At 48.5% G+C, this 14,681-nt stretch overlaps 1 protein-coding gene across 2 annotated transcripts in view; it reads left to right on the top strand.

The window, feature by feature from the left end:
- Positions 1–14,681, top strand: part of UPRT (uracil phosphoribosyltransferase homolog) — a 183,367-nt gene that overhangs the window by 152,177 nt on the left and 16,509 nt on the right. For both annotated transcript variants that reach the window (XM_086918403.1, XM_086918404.1), the window contains one exon: positions 10,728–10,826. In XM_086918403.1, the coding sequence (XP_086774529.1) occupies positions 10,728–10,826 (99 nt within the window). The remainder of the gene's footprint in view (positions 1–10,727; positions 10,827–14,681) is intronic.

Below are 14,681 nucleotides of genomic sequence, written 5' to 3' on the forward strand. Positions count from 1 at the left end.
CACATGATACAAAAGTCAGATACTGTTTTAAAAATTATTAAAAAGACAATTTAAGAGAAAAATGTAATTAACATTAAAAATTATTCTTGGCTAGGGGCTTTCGCCCTGGAGGCAGCTGTCAGGAATTTGGCAACGCAATAGGTAATATGAAGGTTAGGTAGAAGTTGTAAGTAGAGCAAAGCCGGTCTCACCTGTGTGAAGCCGGCCTCCTTAAGAATTGGTAACAGGAATTTTTTCCTAGGCTCTAAATACAAACTACAAAACATAACAAAATGCATTGTGTCCTGTGGTGAAAACTGGTCACAGCTACAGGGCGGAGCCAAATCTGGTTTCTGCCAACTGGTAAAAGAACCTAAATAGTAGTGCAGCAGGTTAAATCTAAATTTAGTTAAAAGAAACCTATGGAAAGGATGTGTAACATAACTAAGGTAAGGTGCAAGTGAAGGTGAAGTAAGCAGCAAGCAATGATCCCTCACTGCCGGCTTTGCTAGTTCACGCTCTTCACGGTGCATTTCTTTCCTTCCCATAAAAGACTTTCTAACTAGATCAATGTCTTGGATCCTGATGGACTCCGGGGAGGTAAAGAGCTCCGGGCGGCCTAGGTCAGAGAAAACTTTTGCTAGATAGGCCAGCCAAGGAATTTTGTTGGATTTATCTAAGGCCAAGACATCGGTCAAGATCTTGTGATTTAATGGAAGTTCATCATTCAACCATATTTTTAGCCAGAGAATCAGAGGGGCCAGGCTTAATTTATCTGAAAGAAATTCAAGACCAACTTCTTTATGTACGGAGTACGTTGGGGTGGACTGAGGTACAGAGAGCAGGGCTCTGATGAATCCATTCTCCGCTCTCTGTATAGGCTCCACATTTGCGTACCCCCACAGTGCTGAGCCATATAATGCGATGGCCACAGATTTACTATTATAAATTTTTAGGATGGCTTCCATAGGCCTTGCTCCTAGCCTACCAGCAAAGCTCAATATTGCTGAGGCTGATCGTGTGACCGCCAATCTCTTGGCTCTAACCTGTGGGCCCCATGTCCCTTTCTGGTCGAACAAGATACCTAAATAGGGAAATGTGGGTACCCTACTAACCAAATCCCCCCTACAGGTGAATGTTTTAGTTCTCTTCCTGCGGCACTCTGTGCCCACCACCATGGTGTGTGACTTGGCGACGTTTATTCTAAGGTCTAGATGGTCCATAAACGTGCCGAAAGCGTTCAATAGGCGCTGGAGGCCAACTCCCGTGCGGGCGATCAGCACGGCGTCATCGGCGTATAGGAGTGCCGGTATCTTGGTTACTCCTACACACGGGACGTCGGCATCCTGCCCCTCAAGGTGCGCACCCAGGCCATTGATATAAATGGTGAACAGTAAGGGGGCCAAAATGCAGCCCTGCCGCACCCCCCTTAGAGATCTAAAGAGAGCAGTGCACCTGCCCTCGTTGGTCACGCGTATGCTAGAGAAGAATTCCTGATGCAGGGAGGACATAAAGGTAACTAATGCTTCATCTATGCCAATCTCCAACAGAATGGACCACAATTTAGTCCTATTGACTAAGTCGAAAGCGGAGGAGAGGTCCATGAATGCAAGATACAAGGACCCCTCCTTAGCTACAGTATATTTGGAGATGAGCAGATGTAGATTAATGCATTGTTCAATAGTGCCTTTTTTTTCCCTAAATCCATATTGGATTTCAGATAGTCCACCACAACCCTCAACATTCTCCCTTAACCTAGATAAAAGAACTCTCCCGAAGATTTTTACCGAGGAATCTAAGAGGGATATGGGCCTATAGCAACCTGGGTCATCCCGCTGACCTTTTTTAAAAATAGGAACAATGGTGGAAATATACCATGATGCAGGTGCAGGGTTATCATTCACTGCGTTAAACACATTTGTCAGGACTTCGGCCCACAGTTTTGGGGAGTACATGAAGAAATCAGCAGGCACCCCGTCCGGACCAGGAGCCTTGTGCTTGGTGGTGGACATAATGGCTTTCTCCACCTCTACTTGGTTAAAGATAATGGGGCAGGTGGCTGGTCTTGTCAACGGGGCGTCTGTGGTAGCGTCAACAGAATCCCCATAGACATTTTTAAAATGGCATAACCATTTATCATCAGGAATAACGCAGTCCATGATATCATTATCATTATCTGAGAAGAAGGGCTGTTTAATAATCTCCCAGAATTTTTTGCTGTTCTTCAGGACTGCTGCCGAAAGGAGGTCTTCCCAGGCTTCTTGTTTAATGGTGTCCTTTCGTTTTTTTACTGCTAATTTATAAATTTTCCTGAGTTTTGAGATCTCATCGTTTACCCTAGGAACACTTTTGAGGGCTGCCAGTAATGATCTATGGGCTTTTGAGCAAGCTGAATCAAACCAGCGTTTGTTTCCTGGGGTTACGTTTTTAGTTTTTGCCAAAAGGTCCTGTGACACCTGCTCACATATGGCCTCAAACGCCTCTACGGTTTCTTTGCCCTGTGCGCTAAGGTTTTTACAGACCTCAACCTGCCCCTTAATCCTTGGGAAGTTCTCTGCATAAAATTTATCTGGGACCACCTTAGCCCATTTCAAGCGTCTTCCTTGGCCAGTTGTCTTTAATGGGTGGGTGGTTACTTTCAGCGGGGAAGGTCCTATGTAGTCTCCCCAAGCCGCTTCTAGCTCAACAGGGTTATGGTCACTTGAATGAAATTGTGTGGTGCGATATATATTAACCCGTATAAAAATGCTTAGGGATACAAATATATAATCAATGATAGTGCCATATGAAATACCAGTGAAAGTTGGCTGTCTAGTGTCACCATCTGGTTCATAAAGGTCGAAACTGACAAGAAAATCCTCCAATTCCTCCCCCTCAGGGGAGTGTTCGAAGTGGGGTCCCTCAGGCCCATCATCCCCATCAGGACTGTTCCCCCTGCAATTTAGGTTACACGGGTGGATGTTAAAATCACCTAATAAAATATAATCTATATCAAGCGTATTATTTTGACTGACCTTATTTAAAATCTTATCCAAATTAATAATATTGCGGCCTCTATGGTCACTGTTCCCCGAATTATAGAAATTTACAAAAATCGTCCTTTTGGTGTTTTTAGTTACTCTTTCGACCACCAGGATGTTAGGGGAGTCAGTGTCGATCTGCCTAAAACTACCTATTAGATCTAAAGAAAACAGAAATAGAAGGCCTCCCTTGGCCCTCCCCATGCGGCTATGAACAGCGGCTTTGGTGAAACTAATGAACCCATCCCACCATAGGTTGTCGGAAGTATCCCACGTTTCCTGGAGGGCAATAATGTGGTGGCCTAAGACAAAGCTTGACCAGGATTTATCCTCACGTTTACCATTTAACCCCGCAACATTCCAACTCATTATCCTGCAGGAGTCCCTGGAAGTCTCAGTTAATAGGGCCGGAGCTGATGCCACGTCCAGTTGTTGGACCGTGGTATCTGTTCCCTGGTTCGTGGCCTCTGCAAGTCAATCACAGTCATTTAGACCGGACAGGACCCCATATCTGTTCCCCATTCCCGCTCCCCAGTCAAATGGATTGGGTACCTGGTCCCAGCCGTTTGCTGCTAGATTCCACGTTGGCTGCAGGGTGTTTGGTCGCATTGGAAAGTGTTCATTCCCTTGCCTGAACATAGGCCCATTACCATGGCCCCTATATTCATAACACGGAGTTTGTGGGCCCCACCTATTTATATTGGGCCAAAGTGGCCCTGGTGTTCTGGCCGTTGGCCCATATGGAAAGTTATTTTGCCCTAGCCCTCGGCTACTCATGAGGCGAGGATGGTTATTGTTGAATCCGGATCTAGTTTCCCCACCCCAGTGAGCAGTTCTATCATTTCTTCTGAACCTTGGGATTTTGGAGGAAGTCTCCATCTGGCTCTCGGTGTAAAAGAATTTCAGGGTTAGGGGAATTATAGATCCAGTTCTACGTTGCGGTGGGAGAATATTAGCTAGGATGTTAGGAAGTACGTCTGCGTTAACAAAATTTAATATGACACAGTCTCCATTAAGTTTCTTGGTCTTATTGCCAATCCAAGATACCCTTCTTGCCCTGACAATTTCCCCAGCTAACTGGTCGGCTCCCTGATCTGCCATGCGCATGTTGTTGGTAAGCCAATATAAGGCTTTATCCTTAAGGCCTTGGGCAGATTCTTTTTGCTCCTGAGATAAAGCGGGGACATTTGCCAGCACCAGGACTAAAGGAGCAGCTTCCTGAAGAAATTGTGGGGGGTCATCCACTTGGGGCGATGGGGTTGGAGCCAAAGGTTGTGACGTGGGGGCCTCTCTGGTAACATTGTCGTTAGTGGGCACAGATGATAGCAGTTGGCCATCCAAGGTGGGCTGTTGTACGGTATCCGTAGTGCCTAAAACTGCACCCAGGTCTTCCTCCAAGGTGACTACAGGTTTACGGACTTCGTTGCCTAAATTCTCCAAATCATCCGCCAACTTGCTTTGAAGCCCTCCCAACTTTTTTATTTCAGATGTTAGTTTGTCAATTTTCCCGATGAGGGGCTTGATGATGGTTTTAATTTTGATATCTATCATGTCAGAAATCCTGTTAAATAGGTCATCATCAATAATTTGTTTAAGGTCGTCCACATCTACACGCTCCACATTTTTCCCTTTGTGTCTAGGAGGTGAATTGATTTTTTTCTTTCCTAGCTGTTTTCCCCCCCTTTTGGCTTGAGCTTTTCTGCAATTTCTCATAGGGCGCGTAACCGGGGAAGAAGATGGAGGAGAAGGAAACTCCTCGACAATATTTTGCTGCTGCTCAGAATCAGACGAAACATTTACTGACTGATCCGCTAACAAGTCAGCGTTTCCGTCATCTACCTCCAAATTAATTAAGTTAGTTAGGTTATCGTCAGGTATAAGAATTAAAGGGTCTGGCAATGGAGTGTCGGGGATTTGTATGCTAGGGTCTGGGCTCAGTAGTGGCAAGATCGGCGATTGACTCAAGCCCAGAGATTCCCTTCTGTCAGTATTTATCTTTTTAACCACTTGTACTAGAAAGGAGTCAAGGGTTTTAAGTGGGGCTGGGGTAGCGGAGGACGATTTTTTAGACATAATTGCAGGTGGATGGGGATAGATTCAAAGGTCGCAAACTACACAGGTGAAGGCTATGGACGAACAAAAGCAGGTTACAAATATACCTAACCAAAGAAAGAATATTTTTTTTTTTTTTTTTTTTTTAAATAGTATCACGCAGCATGCACACATTATAGATTAAATAAACTCCAATCCTAAAACAATTACGTAAAAATACCAAGGCCCTGATTTGTATAAGTCTTGAAAAGTAACCTATGGTCAGACCCAGGCAGTCTCGATGAGCCACCTATGTGGAAGAATCAATTAACAGAAGAAAACGTCCAGAGAAGACCAGATGATCTATGTTTTACTCCTATTATATAGCGTTTACTCCCCCCTACTAAACCTTATACCTGGGCGATTCAGTGGGGGATCGTAAGAACCCCACTGACCCCCGTCTGGCTACAAGTAGTAGAAAGGAGAACAGCTCTAAATGACACTCCAGGTGACGATACTTGGCAGTCCACAGATGTTAGTTTGAATAAACCAGTACCTTGGGTATGTCGTAAAAGGAGATGTTAGGGAGTGGGCCCAGCCCGGCCTCCTATGGCCTCTGACGGCCACAGACGGTCCCGCCCTTGTCCCGGGCTTCTCCCGGCGCCCTCCCGCGCGCTCCCGCGCTGCGGGGATGTAGAATTCCCTTTATAGATGTGTAATTGGCGGTCAAGGGGGTGGAGCCGGCAGGGAGAGCAGCCCAGGTGGAGAAGGGCGCGCGGGGGCTCCTGGTCCTTGGAGTCCCCCGCTGCAAGCTCGCAGCCCTGCCGGTTGTAGACCTTCAGATGCAGGAACACCCTTAGAAGAACACAGGTGGCCGCTGCTGTCCGCGAAGCGGGGCCCGCGAAGCGGGTCCTGCGAGGCGTAGCGGCAGCAGCAGCAGGCACAGGAAAACTCCCGCTGGAGTGATATGGTCCGTGGTCAGCTGTCGGGTCAGTGAGGCAGGCAATCCGCGGGAGGAAAAGCGCGGCGCTTCTTTAGCTGTGCTGTGCTGTTGGGGGTGGAGCCGGCAGGGAGAGCAGCCCAGGTGGAGAAGGGCGCGCGGGGGCTCCTGGTCCTTGGAGTCCCCCGCTGCAAGCTCGCAGCCCTGCCGGTTGTAGACCTTCAGATGCAGGAACACCCTTAGAAGAACTCAGGTGGCCGCTGCTGTCCGCGAAGCGGGGCCCGCGAAGCGGGTCCTGCGAGGCGTAGCGGCAGCAGCAGCAGGCACAGGAAAACTCCCGCTGGAGTGATATGGTCCGTGGTCAGCTGTCGGGTCAGTGAGGCAGGCAATCCGCGGGAGGAAAAGCGCGGCGCTTCTTTAGCTGTGCTGTGCTGTTGGGGGTGGAGCCGGCAGGGAGAGCAGCCCAGGTGGAGAAGGGCGCGCGGGGGCTCCTGGTCCTTGGAGTCCCCCGCTGCAAGCTCGCAGCCCTGCCGGTTGTAGACCTTCAGATGCAGGAACACCCTTAGAAGAACTCAGGTGGCCGCTGCTGTCCGCGAAGCGGGGCCCGCGAAGCGGGTCCTGCGAGGCGTAGCGGCAGCAGCAGCAGGCACAGGAAAACTCCCGCTGGAGTGATATGGTCCGTGGTCAGCTGTCGGGTCAGTGAGGCAGGCAATCCGCGGGAGGAAAAGCGCGGCGCTTCTTTAGCTGTGCTGTGCTGTTGGGGGTGGAGCCGGCAGGGAGAGCAGCCCAGGTGGAGAAGGGCGCGCGGGGGCTCCTGGTCCTTGGAGTCCCCCGCTGCAAGCTCGCAGCCCTGCCGGTTGTAGACCTTCAGATGCAGGAACACCCTTAGAAGAACTCAGGTGGCCGCTGCTGTCCGCGAAGCGGGGCCCGCGAAGCGGGTCCTGCGAGGCGTAGCGGCAGCAGCAGCAGGCACAGGAAAACTCCCGCTGGAGTGATATGGTCCGTGGTCAGCTGTCGGGTCAGTGAGGCAGGCAATCCGCGGGAGGAAAAGCGCGGCGCTTCTTTAGCTGTGCTGTGCTGTTGGGGGTGGAGCCGGCAGGGAGAGCAGCCCAGGTGGAGAAGGGCGCGCGGGGGCTCCTGGTCCTTGGAGTCCCCCGCTGCAAGCTCGCAGCCCTGCCGGTTGTAGACCTTCAGATGCAGGAACACCCTTAGAAGAACTCAGGTGGCCGCTGCTGTCCGCGAAGCGGGGCCCGCGAAGCGGGTCCTGCGAGGCGTAGCGGCAGCAGCAGCAGGCACAGGAAAACTCCCGCTGGAGTGATATGGTCCGTGGTCAGCTGTCGGGTCAGTGAGGCAGGCAATCCATAAGTTGTCAGTGCACGTTTCCACCAGGCACACACGCCGACAGTCGTCAGTGTACACTTTCACCAGGCACACACTCTACCAGCCGTCAGCCACTACCAGCCGTCGGTGCACGCTTCCACCAGGCACACACCATCAGCCATCGGTGCACGCTTTCACCAGGCACACACACACCACCAGCCATCGGTGCACGCTTCCACAAGGCACACACACCACCAGCCGTCAGTGCACGCTTCCACCAGGCACACACACACCACCAGCCATCAGGGCACACACACCACCAGCCGTCAGTGCACGCTTCCACCAGGCATACACCACCAGCCGCCAGTGCAGGCTTTCACCAGGCACTCACACCACCAGCCGTCAGTGCATGCTTCCAGCAGTCACTCACACCACCAGCTGTCAATGCATGCTTTCACCGGGCACACACACCACCAGCCATCAGTGCACCCTTCCACTAGGCACACACACCACCAGCCGTCAGTGCACACTTTCACCAGGCACACACATTAACAGCCGTCACACACTACCAGCCGTCTGTGCATGCTTCCACCAGGCACACACCACCAGTCGTCAGTGCACGCTTTCACCAGGCACACACACCACCAGCCGTCGGTGCATGCTTTCACCGGGCACACCCACCACCAGCCGTCAGTGCACGCTTTCACTGGGCACAAACACCACCAGCCATCAGTGCACGCTTTCACTGGGCACACACACCACCAGCCGTCAGTGCACGCTTCCACCGGGCATACACACCACCAGCCGTCAGTGCACGCTTTCACTGGGCACAAACACCACCAGCCATCAGTGCACGCTTTCACTGGGCACACACACCACCAGCCGTCAGTGCACGTTTCCACTGGGCATACACACCACCAGCCGTCAGTGCGCGCTTCCACCGGGCACACACATCACCAGCCGTCAGTGCACGCTTCCACCGGGCACACACACCACCAGCCGTCAGTGCACGCTTCCACCGGGCACACACACCACCAGCCATCAGTGCACGCTTCCACCGGGCACACACACCACCAGCCGTCAGTGCACGCTTCCACCGGGCACACACACCACCAGCCGTCAGTGCATGCTGACAGCAGGCACACACACCACCAGCCGTCAGTGCAGCAGACAGGCTCTTCTCAGAGTTTTTTGGTAAATATGTGTTTGATGCCTTGGAGGGAGGGGGTCGAGTTTCCTTAAACCATGCTGAGTATGCAGGTGCAGTGCATGAACTCCTGTGTAGGTGAGTCATGCTGCCTGGGGCTCACTCACTCCACATTTGTAAATTGCTCCGGCACCAGGCTTTTCTCATTTGCAAAGTTCGGCGCATGCGCACAGTTAGGCAGCCCCCGCACCACCGGGAATGACTGCTTCCTACAACCAGAATGGAAACAACATTCAGAGCAATGAAAACAAGTTCATTTGATGCAAAGAACTGTTAACAAAAACCATGTCCAGCTATTCTATATCTGGCAACTTAAAGAAAACATCAACCAAAAAAACAAGCATTGGCATAGCCAATAGGTCTCGCTTTTTGGACCCTATTAGTATTTATTTATGCAGCAGAATATCCTTGGTGAAACACCACCAATGAGACCTATTGGCTATGCCAATGCTTGTTTAATGGGGTTGCCCCACCATACACCCACTACCCTTCCCAACCTGATGACTGACATTGCCCCACTTGCAACTGCAGTGCTATTTAATTAGGTGCTGCACTGCCAGCAGAAATTTGCCTTTTGGCAGAAACCATGCGGCATATCCTCTTTCAAAGAGGCCGACAGTGGGGGATTTGGAGCAACAGAAAAAGAACAAAGTCATTCTCAGTTCAGAGAATCTTTCAAACGCTTCCCAGCCAGAGGGCTGAAGCTCTTCTCCACCTCCAGCAACAGAAGCAAATATCAGAAATCCCAACCAAAATTGTGAATACAGGGGAGGCCTTCGGGTAAAGTGGGAAAATCTTTGATGACCCAGAAACATCGCTCCATTCCCTCCCCACGTTTGAGGGCTTCCAAAATAGTTGGAGGGCCTGGAAATTCTGCCACTCATCTTTTGCAGTGGCAAGAGATTATAGTAGATATTTGGGTGCTTAATATTGTTTGGAATGGGGGTAATTTCAAACTCTCAATCTATTTTTGAAGCAGTCCTCTATATAAATGATACATACCTTCTTTAGTGGGCTTGCTGGTTCCTGGGTTCAGGTCCTCTGAGCGACTATAATGGCTAAAATGGAAATCTCCAGAAATTTGATGACCAGTAACACGAAGGCCTTGACAGTGATGTCATGGCTAAGCAACCTACTTTACATTATTCAAATGGAGGATATATCTTGAACTGGCTTTATGGCTTTATGTGACATGAAAGTCTTTGCCAGAAGGACTAGTGCCAATTACCATAGCTTTTAGTGTGAACTGTTGTAGGTTTATTCTATCCACACGGTGGAATCTTAGAGGCAGTGACGTTCATGCTATTCCCTTCATAACTTTGGTATGGCAATGGACTGTTGCATTATTTTCCCTGACTTTTCCAGAGATTCCACTTCATTGAACTAGTCACACGTTATCAATAGGGTGGTTGGTTCAGTGTGCCATAAGGTGAGCGCTCTGGACATCTAGATGCTTTACTGCACTGGTATGTGATCTCTGTTTGTTAACTCCTTTGTTGCTCAGGTCAGTTGCCAACAGGACAACAAATTAATTCAAGCATTTCCATCCATGAGAGTTGGGTTTCAACATATTTGACTCAGTAAATTAACTTGCATGTTCGAATTCGGCTTCCAGCCCCTACCTTAATTTTACTTGCTAATGTGTTTCCAGTAGTCCAGCATAGGAGGCAGATATTCAGAAGTTTAAATGAAAGTTACTTATGCTATAGGTTTGGTTCTGTTAGTCAAAGAGTGTTCTCCAATTACCAAAACCCTTCCTCCATGCCGGTGCCCGTGATCCTCACAGAGTAGTAATAACTGTGGTTGCTGTGTCGGAGGAAATAAGAGTCAACCTCATTAGAAGTACACAGGTGTGCAATATTAGCTGTCCACAATTTACGAAATTCTGTAATGTATCGGCCTGTCAGTAGGCAAAATGAATTACTAATGGTTTGAGTTCTGGTGTAACGTGTCCATTTAAGACATCTCCACTCACTTAGGATTTGAAACCATTTTAGATACTAGTTGCATATTGTTTCTTACTCCGTTGCAATTGAGTATAATGTGAACTCTGTTGTAAAGATGAAAGTTTATTTGCTGATCTAAGGGCTGCCATAATTTATAGGTCAAAAGTTTTCCAACTTAAACACTCTAAACGTTTGCAGCTGGATGCATATATATTTAGAGAAAATTGCATGTCTACAGCAAAAAGTATTGCTTATTTTAAAATACTTAATTTGTATCCATTCAGGTACTGGAAATACAGTTATTGAGGCGGTAAAAGTGTTAATAGAACATGGAGTCCAAGCCAGCTTCATCATCTTGCTCAGCCTGTTCTCTACCCCCCACGGTAAGCTTCCAAGGCTGGCTGTTAAAGCCTGATGGAACACAGTGAGAAGATTGTACCTGCACTATAATTGCAGGATGTTCATTTGGTTTGCCGTGCACAGAACCTTTTAAGTTATGTGACAAGACTGTAGACAAATATACTTGAGTAGTGAAATTCAGACATTAACGACCTTGGTGGAAAATTGAAAATGATTACTGTAGTGTAAGTACAGCAGAGTTGCTGAGTTTTAAATGAAAAGAAATAAAGAAAACCACCTCCTCAGCTGGAACTCTGCTACATGCACCTGCTTCTCCTGCAATGTATATGTACTTGTTTCCTTTGTTGCTAATCATTTCCTTTGGTATAATTCATTTTCTGGGCACTCAGAGGGGTTTAGCTCGGCTTTGTGTAGCCTACATAACCAGGAAATTTTGGCCTTTAATACTGAAGACAAGAAAGCAGTGTTGGTCCAAAAATCACACAGTGGCTACTCTGACATATAACTGCCTACATAATTTGGAAAGACACCTGTCCTGTCACTCTTTCACCTGGTCATATATTTTCACAGATAACACTACTTTATACTTTAGTTACTGGGCCCTGTACAACCCATATCTGACCATACTCTACCCCCCCCGAACCCCCCCTTAAAATCCGACTTTCTCAGGCTAAGATTTCAGTAACCCCAACCTCCAGGTCTAGGGCTTGTCCCACTGATACAGAATTACTTGGGCCCAGGAAAGTCAATGACCCCCTCCAATTACCACATATGTATGCCATACTGAATGCGAAATTGTCTAACTTAATTCTGTTACCCCAAGGCCAGGAGTACAAATAATTTTTGAATGCTGTGCTATACAAAACAGTGAGTGGTGCAATAAGGGCTGACAACTGGCTAACTTTACATTCTCTGATCCAACTATAATGTATGCAAAGAGTTTTTGGGTGACCCAAAAGGCCAATCTACAAAGGGGTGTAGCTAGGTCATTCAGCATGATTGAAGCCTGGAAGCTACAACTTTTAAAAGGAAAATCTGTCTCTTGCAACTAAGCGCTTAGTTATTGATTAATCTGTCAGTGAACTAGTCCTGAACTGTAAGTGAAACAAAAAAAGAACCTCAAACAAGTAATCTTATTTATTTACGGTGGTAGTGACTATAAACTGGGAGTAGAAGTCCACCACCTGATTTGTTTCTGAAGCATTTAACATGTTGGTGTTTCTAATGTTTATGGTACCATGGGCTTTCGTGGCAGCATTTGAGCTCAAAGGAACTGGTTACAGGTGCATAACTATTCTATAGACAAGCCAAAGGGCACGTTTTAACGGATGACCATCTACAGTGTACAGGAATTGGTTACAAATGTCTCAGTATTACATAGTGTCGTTTATTGGTGACTGTAGTCAGCACAGTGATGGTTCATGTATGTCGGTCCTGTGAGGACCATCAAACAGTTGCCATTTTTCGCGCTCTTTCTGAAATTTGGGTTGCATAATACAGATTGTCTAATGCATGCCATCCTTATCCGCTTTTAAATTTTTTAGGTCTCGCCTGTCGATGCGCATGCGCATCGAGCAAGCGAGACTATGGGGGCTTATCCACTCTTTAACCAACTTGCAAGGAATCGTGGCGATTCCTTGCAGTGCACGAGAAATTTAAGCTCAATGCGCATTGAGCTTAAAAGCGCGTGCACATGCCCCCAGCCGCCTGCCTTACCTACTCTCTCTCTCACTGCCTCCCCCAGCTCCGCCCCCTCACTTCTTGATTGCACGGCCGCTAGGCCGTGCCTCCCCTACTCTCCTCCCCCCTCCTCCTCCTACTCTCCTCCCCTGCCTGCTGTGTCGCACCTCTCCCCTCTCCCCGCTCCGCCCCCTCCCCTGCCCGCCGTGTTACGGTCTTTGCAACTCCCCAGCCATATGTTCAAACCCCTCGCACTCCAGGCCCCCGCTCCGCCCCCTCCCCTGCCCGCCGTGTCGCATTTCTCCTCCCCCCTCCCCTTATCTGCCTTCCCTCCGTCTGTTCCCTCTCCCCGCTCCGCCCCCTCCCCTGCCCGCCGTGTCGCATTTTTCCTCCCCCCTCCCCACAGAAATGCCCTCCGTCTTCCCGTTCTCCAGGCTAGGAGGCTGCAGATCTCCCGGTTTATTATTATTTACGCTTTCTCCCGCTTTTGAAGACAGTGCTGGAGTTTGTCTCGGTTTTCACCTTTTCAAAGATGGCCACCATGATGATAATATCTTTAGGAGTACAGCTAAGCGGCACTTGTACATCTATGGAGCTTATTGCCTCATTGTTCCGGGTATTTCAGTGGGCTGGCCCATGGAGCCATGTCTGACAAAGCTGATCTCGGGGGCCCTGTATACAGCTTGCACACGAGGTAAGGAGCGTTTCCACGAGGTGAAGTGTTGTAGGTGCAGCCTCTTTGGCTAAGCAAGTCTTAAGATGACTGTCTGCCCTTAGTAGTAATGGATTTAGACATGTGTATTCCTTGCCATTCATTTTTGGATATCGGTAATTGACCCACTCGATACGAGTGGAAGAAAAGGTTGTGCGCTGCTTGGCCCTGTACACATTTATTATAGACACTTAGTTAGAGTAAGTATACATAGGCATATATCAGTGAACATTGGGAGATTGCAATTGCAGCGTGGATAAGTTTCAAGTTATGATTTTTTGTTCCTCACTTTGTGTTGGCCATTACAGAGTTGGTTAGCGAGTTTTTGGACCTGCCCCTGTAGTTTAATTATTACTGCACAGCATTAGGATTCCAGCGCAAGGGGCAGGATACTTGGAGGCTCCCCACATCTTGGCCGCACTAAATACTTACCCCATGTCCACCGCCGGCTTAGGACTTTCTAGGACTGCCATAGCTCTGTGATGTGTATATGTTTTTACTAGATTGTTTGGAGATACCTATATGGAGGAGTTCATCCATCTAAAACTCGTCCCTTCTGCTTTTGAGTTTAGAAAATTATGAGTGCTAAGCGTGGCATTAGCAATTCAGGTAGCGTCCATGGATTTTTTCTATGTCTTATAATTAGATTTCCTTCTTGTGCTCACCACTAAACGCTAATCCGAGTGTCACTGCATCAGCTGTGCACTGAAAGCTAGCCCTCTGCTCGCCTCTTCCTGCCTCAGCCCTCTTTCTTTTTCCACTTTTTCCTCCTCTTGAAGTCACTGTCGTCTCTTCCACCCATCCCCTCGCAGCGCCTTCTTCCTCCTTTCGCGCACTCTGTGAATATTTCCTGCCACCCCCTTCCTCCACAGATCATTCCACTTCACCCTCGCCCTTCATTGGGCACCTCGTCCTCCCCTCATACCCTCCGCCCGCCGTTTCCTGTCTCCTCATCTACCCCCGCGCCTTGCTGATGCACCGTGACTATTGGCGCCTTTACGACGGGGAGTGACTTACGTCTGTTTTTCTCTGGTGGGGGTCAGTAAGGGGCGGATTATTAATATTTTTTGTTGGGTGCGTGGGGGGTAAATACAACACACATTGCATTACAAATGTAACTATTGACATTGTAACTGACAAACCTATTAATTTTACTACTTTCAAAACCAACACATAAATAAAAAAAGTGTCATTTACAATACCAATAGCTCAAACTTTACTAATGCGAGACCTATTGCATTTCCAATGCTTGTTTAATCTATGTAGGAAGCTGGATGTCTTTGCAGCTGTCCCCCCCCCACTTTTTGCCCCCATTGGAACAACTAGATGCTGGTTTCTGGACTCTGACAGTGCACTGAAACCTGCTCACCAGGCACTAGTGCCAGTGTTCTTTCTCCTAAACTTAAATGTCTTATTGTTCCACAATTGACAAGGCCTTCAGCACCCCTGTAAGTCCCTAAGAAGTGGTACTAAGGGCATGATTACT

The sequence above is a fragment of the Lissotriton vulgaris genome, chromosome 4_1 (assembly GCF_964263255.1).
Source record: "Lissotriton vulgaris chromosome 4_1, aLisVul1.2, whole genome shotgun sequence".
Classification (NCBI taxonomy): domain Eukaryota; kingdom Metazoa; phylum Chordata; class Amphibia; order Caudata; family Salamandridae; genus Lissotriton; species Lissotriton vulgaris.